The sequence below is a fragment of the Octopus bimaculoides genome, chromosome 2 (assembly GCF_001194135.2).
Source record: "Octopus bimaculoides isolate UCB-OBI-ISO-001 chromosome 2, ASM119413v2, whole genome shotgun sequence".
In the NCBI taxonomy this organism is placed as follows: Eukaryota; Metazoa; Mollusca; class Cephalopoda; order Octopoda; family Octopodidae; genus Octopus; species Octopus bimaculoides.
This window is the reverse complement of record NC_068982.1, coordinates 74,679,545-74,689,458: the sequence shown is the minus strand read 5'-3', so window position 1 is coordinate 74,689,458 and position 9,914 is coordinate 74,679,545. Positions and strand designations below refer to the sequence as shown.

Sequence of the window (9,914 nt, the reverse complement as noted above, 5' to 3'; positions counted from 1 at the left end):
TATACATACATGCACTTATACATAGATATATACACATACACACACATATATATATATTAGTTTAGCAGTGTAAACAAGATAAAACTCAAAACATGAAGTCCTATATATTCTTTTTATTTGAGAATTTACAGTGACTCAAGAATCAAGAGCTTTGAGTAAGGCACTTACTGTGCACACACATATATTCCTGTAGGCCCATGCATTCAAAATATAATCTTACAATTTTAATTCCCAAAACACCATTTTCACATTACTGTAGTGTTCTATCACAAAACCTTTTTTCCTCCTCTTCTGTATTCTTGTTTTGGTGATAAGTACTATAGAGGCAATAGCAGTTCAACCACCCAGTCTATAACATTGCACCAGTGGACAGAGAGAGACCAAATACTTCAGCAAACTGGCCTAGTCTTTGACAATGATGGGATTATTTTAAGCAATACATGAAATTATGGAAATAGGACAATTACTTTCACACCTCATAAAAAAATTTGGACAACAGTGTTCCTAATATTAGTTATAAGACACAAAGAAAACATCATTAATGTGAGAAAAATTTTAAAATTTTTATGGGAAATGTTGAAGTAAAACATGTCCAGGTTTCTATACACACAAATGGCACATATATATATATATATATATATATATGACCTGAAAAGAAATTCTATCAGAGAAGCTTTTTTCTTTTCCTCATCTGGTTTAGATATTTGCATATTAATTGTTGGAATGAATATTTTCACACTTGGATACCCATGTGAACAACCAACCTGTTGAATTTTAAAAGTATATATATACACACTCACAGCAGATAGACTGAAACAAGCCCTATACATCTCACCAAAGGGCATAATGTAACTTCAGTTTGAATTCCAGTGATGAGTTAGGCAACAAAGACGACGATCTGTGTCATCGAGTAAAGATTACCTTTACCACTTCCATGGTTATTGGAACAACTTTGTTTCCAACAATTCACGAGATCCATTCTGTTACTTGTGCTAAAACGTTGCCAAAATATGAGTAAATGTAACAAGTGACTCAGAGTTGTTATGCTATATAAATGTTTATATATATATTTTTTACTTGTTTCAGTCATTAGACTGTGGCCATGCTGGGACACCGCCAAAAGGAATTTTTAGTTGAACGAACCAACCCCAGTATTTATTCTAGTGGTCACTTTTGCCGAACCGCCAAGTTACGGAGACATACACACACCAACACCAGTTGCCGAGTGGTGATGGGGTGGGACAAACACAGACACATAAATACACACACACACATATACACGACAGACTTCCAGTTTGCACCTACCAAATTCACTCGCAAGGCTTTGGTCGGCCCGAGGCTATAGCAGAAGACACTTGCCCACGGTTCCATGCAGTGGGACTGAATCCAAAAGCATGTGATCAGGAAGCAAGCTTCTTACCACGCTATCGTTATTCAATTTCTTTACTTTCTATCTGTTTCAGTCATTAGACCAGCAGTTCCCAACCTTTTCACTAAGGACCCCTTTTAATATGCCTATCCTTATGTGTGGTTATATATACATATATATTATATATATATATATATATATATATATAGATATGAAATTTTGAATTTAGTTCACGGACCTTCAGTACTACCTTTACAGACCACAGGTTGGGAACCACTGTATTAGACTGAGGCCATGCTAATGCACTGCCTTGAAGAATCTTTAGACGGGGACATAAACCAACCAGCACCGGATGTCAAGAGGTGGTAGGGGACAAACACACATACAATATACGACAGGCTTCTTTCAGTTACCGTCTAAATCCACTTGGCCAAGGTGCCACGTAGTGTGACCGAACCCGGAACCATGTGGTTGGGAAGCAAACTTTTTTTACCACATAGCCACGCTTGTCTTGGGAACTCTTACAATTTTATTTTCATATATTTTTTATAAATTATTGACAAATTTTTCAGTACAAAAAAGGTAATATTAGTGCGATCGGATAAGAAGAAAAAAAAATCAACTGTATACCACTCCAAAACAAAAACTGGAAATATTAGAAGCAGACCTATATTTTGCGGGCCGCCCCGTGTTGCTGTAATAGGTTACAGCGACCTGATTTGGAAGTGCTTCTTATTCATTGCTAGAAAAGTACAAACCACCCTCAACTTCCCTCCAAAGAGAAAACCCTAGACTTGCACCTTTCCTCGAGAAATCATAAACGTTGTTTGCATTACTAGAAACATTAAGCAGTCTAGGGTGGTAACAGTGAGATTTTACACAGCTTACACCTAGCATTCGATTGATCGAGCAACATATAAGAGCAGAGCAGGTCGAAGACGGAAAGTGTAGCTAAAGGAGTGATCAAGAAAAGCAAGTCTTTTTCTCTCTATCTCCGAAGTATTATATCACTTGGTGACATGACGAAGTGCAACAAGTTCCACTTCCTACGGGTTGCCGTTGCGCGCGCACCAGAGGTGGATCGAGAAATGGCGGCACTAGGAAATTGGTAATTAAAGACGGTACTACGAGACGACGACCATTAACACAAGACACCACAGTTCTTCCAGGCGAAATTAGACCAAACATGCAACAGATACGTCACATCGCAAATGGCCAGCACAAATTCTAGCAATGTTATGAAACAAATTTTAGGAGCGGAAAATGGTAAAAAAAAAAGTACTGCCAAACAAATTTGATATGTAAACAATGTAAGAATTATTTCAAAGTGTAAGAGATCTATAATACAGTTAACCTAAAAATGCAAGATATATTATATGTATATATTTCTTTTACCTTTTGATGTTTCACCCGCCATTCCAGTAGCATTTTATGACTGGGAGGAAGAACGTGTGTGTATGTATGTACGGGTGAATGTGTATGGTTGCATTTATATATTGTGTGTGTATGCGTGTGACGTGTTTGAATATATAGATTAATTATAATTAAAACATATCTGAGTGTGTGAGAGAGAGAGAGAGAGAGCGAGAACGTGTGTGTGCGTGCATGCGCGTTAGAGAGAGGGGGGGGAGAGACAGAGAGAGCGGGAGATGACATATGAGGAAAGCAAAAATGCTAAGTAATATGATCAAACCGATATGTATTACGGGGGAGTGCGCCAAGCAACAAAAACGGCAACAAAGGACAACGCGAGAGAGAAAGAGAGAGACGTAAATACGGGGAGTGTGTGGAGCAGCAATAACAGCGAGACGTTTAATCAGTTTCTGACACCTTGGTAATACAGGAGAGGGGGAGGATCTCTCTCTGCCTTAAGCAGAGAAGAAACATTCATACCACACAGCTCTACACACCGACAGCTTCCACTATCTCGAGATGGAAGAAGAAAGAGGCCAATATTACACGGATTGTTTGCTACATGTGTTGAGTGTATGTGTGTAAATGTCTGGCCTGATGTGTGTAGCCGGCTGCTGGCAGAGACCTAAAGAACTACACACCACTTCGATGATACTCACGGTCGTTCTCCGCCGCCACCATCATCATCAAGCTCCTTCTCTTGTACACACACACTTCACGCCATCCATTAAAAAGAGTATTGAACCATTGAAAATGCAATACATCTAATACGTTACTAATATTATATCGATATATTTTTAGATTTCACAGCTGCTACTACTACTACTACTGCTGAAGACATGCCTGCATACGAATACGTTACATGATGATGCGGGATAGGGAACCTAATAATAATAATAATAATAATAACTAGAATAATTTAAAAAGCAGAGATTGGAGAATGTAATTCTTGAAGAAAATCGAAGCATTAAAACAACCTTAAATTATGATTAGTAGAGATATGTTGAAATAAAACATTATTAAATGATGTTTAATCATAAACTTGAAGGCAATTGATGCAAGGTGGGAGGAAAAGAATTAATATTTGCACACAAATACACGTGTTATTGGCTGAATAGTGTATTTAATGCTATTAAATCTACAAACACCGATACAACTAAGAAAATAACAGTGGAGGCAAAAAAACAATTCGGAAAAACCTTTAAATACAAGGGAAATTATACAATGTAAAAACTTATAAACGAGATATTGGTAAAGTATTATTAGGCTATTCGAAGATGAGAAAATAGCTCGACATCAAGTAGTATATCCACTTAATTATCAGAAATACGCATGAAATAAATAAAAGGAATATAATCTGAAGTCTGTCATAAGTTATTTTTTAAGATTCGCCATGGGTGCAATCGAATATGTATATATAAGACGTTATAAATTGAAAGCTACATCATGACATGTCAACTTGTACAAAAAGTACATTTAGCCATAGATCAGTGGATAAAAAAGACGACTCAATATCAATTGTTAATTATGAAAGCAATGTGGGATTTAATCAGAAATAAAACACACATGCACACAATGTATGTGTATATACGTATACACATGAAAATAGATATAGGCACACACTAAAGTTTATATATATATATATATATACACACATATTGAAATAGGCATACATATATGTGCACACACACACAGAGGTACACACGTGAAAAGTCCATTGTTAATTATATCATGGCTGCCATTAATTATGCAGAGGAAAAATGTACTGAAGTGAATAAAATTTTTATCGGCGAATTTAGTAACAAAAAATATTCAATAACAAAAACAAAAATTCATTTTTGTTTTTTAGATAACGTATTGTTAAAAAACGAAATAAAGAAAAAAAAAACATTCGCCAAAACTTTTCGCTTCTTCTTCGAATCAATTAAAAAAAATATTTTTAAAAATATATAAAATCAGAAATATGTTGAAACGAAAGAATATCCAACATTTCTGCATCGTTACTAAGCTTTGCACGAAATATAAAAGCTAGACACAGGAAATTAAGATATAAAGTTATTTGTAGCAAGAAAAGAGGGTGGAAAATGAGAGAACGTTAATTTATATATAAAGAGAGAGAGAGAGAGAATGGCGGGTGGCCACATGTAGCCAAACCCAGTCGGTCTCGATAGTAGAGAGGCGGGCGAAATGATTTATTTAAAGCTCCCCACACAAATAACATCACCTTTTTTTAAGAAACAAATCTTCGAAACCACAACAAACATTTGTTTATTATTGTATCAATACAATATAAATAATATATTAGAGTAGTAATGCTTGGATAGTGGAACTAACTAATGGGATAAGGGGTCTCCCCACCACATCATATGAAATGTCGATGGCAGGTAACAAACATGACCCGAATTGCTTTCTTTTTTAAATTTCAAGTGAGGGAAGGAGAAAGACGAAAATGTGTCAAAGAAAAAAAACAAAAAAAACGTTAGGAAGAGCGACACAGATAGAGAGACGGTAAAAGAATTTAGCTATATTCCACAGAATTCATTCCAAGAATAATAAAATAAGGCTTGGGAAGGTAAACAGGAATTCAAGTCCCAATGAAGTATATTTAGAAGTAAAGAAGAAAAAATGGTGGGAGGGATTTTCCAAGTTTAACTAGCTATCTTTATCACTAATTTTCTGCCTCCCCATTACTTTTATCTACTCTACTGATAAGTCAATGAATAGATCAAATGCATTGTATCGTCATTTTGCACCCGTCTACACACACATATATGTGTGTATATATGTGTATATATATATATATATAGTCGCAAAAAATGTAAAGGTGACAAGTTGACTTATGTCAACTAAGCCGAAACTTCGAACTCACTGTCAACCTCGTAAAAACATGGTACTCTACTGAAAAGTACTGAGTGATCCACATACTTAATGTTCAACTGATTTTCACATAAACACAATTATATATATACATACAGTATATTCCGATGAACGGTTTGTGCTGTATTTGTAATGTCATAACTATTAGATCAGATCAAAATCACAGATGTTTAATAGCAACAACAATAACGAAGCAATAACAACATCTTATAACGAACCAAGAAAGAAACTATATATGTGTGTGTATTTAAAAAAAATTTATATGCGTATATATATATAGATGGATATATATCTATATATAGATATATATATATAAGGCACAAATCGCCGTTTCGACCAGCTACGGTCGGGTATGAGTCAAGTCAACCATTTTGGTACATCAGGAAGGTAGGAGGGATAGTGAGAGAGAGAGAGTAAAGAATAATCGAGGGTGGGGAAAGAAAGACTAACGAATACCGAAGGAGGGGGACGGAGAGAGAAAGAAGATTACGAAAGTGAAGGAAAAGGAGGGAGAGAGAGAGAGAGAGAGACAGCTTGGAGCGTGTCTCTGTATTATGAAGACATTATTACTAGAAATGTATGTCTGTGCGTGCACGGATTAATGTTACTTTAAAAGCAGGATGTAAAAGATACTGCTGACATCAAGTAAGTTTTTAAAAAGGTCAGTGAAATAAAAAATCCAAGACTAATTCATTTTAACCATTTAACCATTCCCAAATAATAAGAAATGGCTTTAGAGAATGATAGTAGGAATTTTTCAGGCCATAAGAGCAGAAATTTCGACGGGATAAAAAAAAATCGACATTATTTTTTTTTTAGGTTTGGTGTCTCAGTTCTGAAATCAAATGGAGAAGAGGTGGGAAAATAAATATCAGTAATAAATACTGTGGTTAACTCATTTTGCATCAATAATTTGGTGCTCGGTACTAAAAGACCCAAGCGCCAAAATAATGGACGTGCCAGTTAATTTAATACAAGACTTTTTTTCTCTTTGTAGTTTAGAGAAAATATATTGTGAATAGAGAAATGAGTATATTAAAAGTACTTTTTTTTTTAATCAACTCCATAGGGATTTATTGTCAAAAATAGTGAAGGATTATATTTGGAAGGAATTTCGACAGTTTGTTGTCTATGACCGCCCTACAAATAAAATTTGTAGAAATGGCTGAAAGGATTGTTTGATGATTAGTGAAGCATCGCTAGAAACTACGAAGTACATATTGTGATTGAGAGATCGAGAAAGAGAAGAAAGATTAAAAGATAGAGAGAGTGAGTGAAAATGAAAGGAATCGACGAGAGAGTGACTAAGAAAGATGAGAGATAGAGAAGACTGAACGAGAAAGGAGAGATAGAGTGAAAGAGATGAGGGAGGGAGAAACAGAGAGAAAAGTGTAAGATTATAGGTTAAACACTGCAAGAGCTAAAACACCAAATAACTAAATCATTAGCGATCGATAGCAATAAAGATCATATGTATACACACACACATATGATTACATGAACACATACATGCATATAGACATATCTATTATATGTATACATATATCTGTATATATGCGCGATTTGGTGTCAATCGATTACTAAGATTTGATGATTTCGACGTGTAGCTATACACACACACACACATATATATATCTATATATATATATATATAAACATGCATGATTGAGTATATATTGCTATTATCGTCATTATTATAGATGAACAAACACCCCCAACACCATTAGTTTGGCAAGGATGGAGAGGATATCTAGTGTGTATAAGCATTGGCGAGAGTTTATATTCAGAGGCATCCGAGTTAAAATTCGACATTCACAATATATATATAAAGTAAATAAGTTATAAATATATATATTTATACTTATATATTAACAGTATATAATATTAATAGTAAAATAAGTTACATATAGATTACACATGAACATTCATCTTCGGTGATCTCTCCAAAATCCAACCACAAAGAAAACAAAATACAAAACAACTACAATAATCACAAGGATTAATATTTAAAAAATGCTTAAAAGTTTGCTGAAAGATGACCATCAATGAATAGTTATTTTTTTTTTATCAATAACAGTTTATAGTCTATAAATACACGGTTCAAGAGATTACAAGTTTTCACAACATAACCAAAACGTCGGCTAAAAAATGTAAACAAATCTGAAAATTTTAAATATTTTTGAAGTTATTTTCGTGCTTTTTTTTTTCTTGTATACATATTTTTTGATAAATATTTGCTTTAGAGAATAATTAGTAACGGGTGGATATGCAATATTCCTAGTTTATATACTCAGATATATGCCCTAACGATAAGAATCATCATTATGTCACCATCATGCATGGTTAATAAGAATCAGCCTTCCTAACAAGTACCGGATATTTTCCGTCTGTTTTTTTTAGAGAGAGGGTAAAAAAAAAAAAGAAACATTAAGGATGTTGTGGCCTTCCTCCGAGGCATTAGCAATGTTGATGAAGTATAAAAATGATGCTGTTCCAGGCGGAAATCGAAACCGTGTTACGGAGTCGATTCGCCGATATCTTTACATCAACCCCCCTCCGTTGCTCGTCACTCAAGAGAGTGAGAAAGAAGAGACAGAGAGAGAGTGATAGAAATAGAGAGGATGAGTGAGAGAGAGACATCATATATATATATATATATATATATATATATATATATATACACAACACAAATAAGACAATAGTGAAATAATACATAGAAGAGATACCTTTTTTTCTTTCTGGTGTTTTTAAATAGAGTCAAGATTATTTTCATAACACAAATAAACCACCGAACAGGAGAAAAATTAAATTAATTATAATAATAATAATGAAAATAATAACAACGGGTGATCCAGATATTGTTATTATTATTATTAATAATAATAATACTGGTGGTGGTATGTGTTATAATAAATGATATACAAGAATCCTTGGTTCGGGTGATTAGAAATCCATAAATACAGTTTGGGGTTTTTAAAAAAAGAAAAAATGTGAGAAGGACGAGGTCGGTCTATCACCGAACCTGTCTCAAGCTGTGAGTGAGTGGTTTGAGGGAGAGATAGAGAAGAAGTAGGAGTAGAAATTGATGCTGTCCGTAAGAGACAGAGCGAGGGGGAGGAGAGTTTGAGTGCAAGGATAATACATAGGAGTGGGGAGAAAGAGGAAGGAGAAGTTTTGTAGTAGAGGGAAGAGGGGAGAAAAAGAAAACGTATAACAGTTTAAAAGAGAGGGAAAAATAGAAGAAAAAAGTTAGAGGGAGTAAAAGATATGGAGAAAGATTAAGAAATAGAGAGAGGGGAAAAGAGTATGGTGGGAGGGAAATATAAAAGAGAAAAAAGAAGATAGATAAAAATATAGAGGGGAGTTGAATGAGTGACAAAGGCATGTCTATATAAAAAAGAGAGGGAGAAGGGAAGAAGAAAGAAAATCAGTGTTAGGAAGAATAGAAAAGTGACTCTAATATAGATACATACATATATAATGCACACACATATACGTAATGTATATGCATATAATATATATTCATCTATCTATCTATATGTATATCTATATGTATATGTATATATATATATATACATATACCCTTTACATATGTGTGACTGTGTGTCTCTCTTTCTCACAAACACACACACATACATATATGAGAGGAAGGGAAAGATAAGGATGTGAAAGGGTTTGATGAAAAAGTGTTAGGGGGAGAGACAAAAAGAGCGAAACGAAACGACAGGGAAGATAAAAAGAGGTGGAGTGAACTACGCAAGGACATGAAAAGAAAAAAGCAAGAAAAGAAACGGATAACAAAAAAGGCAATCGCATTGCCTCTCTCCCACTCTTTCTCTCTCTCACTCTTTCTCTCTCTCACTCTTTCTCTTTCTCTCTCTCTCACACACACACATACATATATATATATATATATATGTCTGTGTGTGTGTGTATAACTGTATATATATATATGTGTGTGTAAGTATGCCTATATATATATATATGTGTGTGTGTGTGTGTGTGTTTGTCTACATATACATAGGCGCAGGCGTGGCTGTGTGGTAAGAAGCTTGCTCTTCCAATCTCATAGTTCCGGATTCAGTCTCACTCTGTGGTACCTTGGGCAAGTGTCTTCTACTATAGCATCAGGCTGCTCAAAAGCCTTGTGAGTGGAAGCCTTGGTAGACGGAAACTGAAAGACACCCGTCGTGTGTGTGTGTGTGTGTGTATATATATATATATATATATATGTACTTATATATAAATATATATG

At 34.6% G+C, this 9,914-nt stretch overlaps 1 protein-coding gene across 3 annotated transcripts in view; it reads right to left on the bottom strand.

Annotated features, from left to right (window-relative positions):
- LOC106873355 (transcriptional repressor p66-beta) overlaps window positions 1–9,914 on the bottom strand; it is an 89,154-nt gene that overhangs the window by 61,137 nt on the left and 18,103 nt on the right. The window contains exon 1 of one of the 3 annotated variants that reach the window (XM_014920685.2): window positions 8,386–8,731. The exons of 1 other annotated variant lie outside the window; for it this stretch is intronic. Coding sequence is in view for 1 of the 2 variants with exons in the window: in XM_014920684.2 (XP_014776170.1) it covers window positions 2,765–2,786 (22 nt within the window). In the remaining variant the exon portion in view is untranslated. Of the gene's footprint in view, window positions 1–2,764; window positions 2,949–8,385; window positions 8,732–9,914 lie in introns of those variants that run through there. One more of the 3 variants, XM_014920684.2, reaches the window with a different exon arrangement.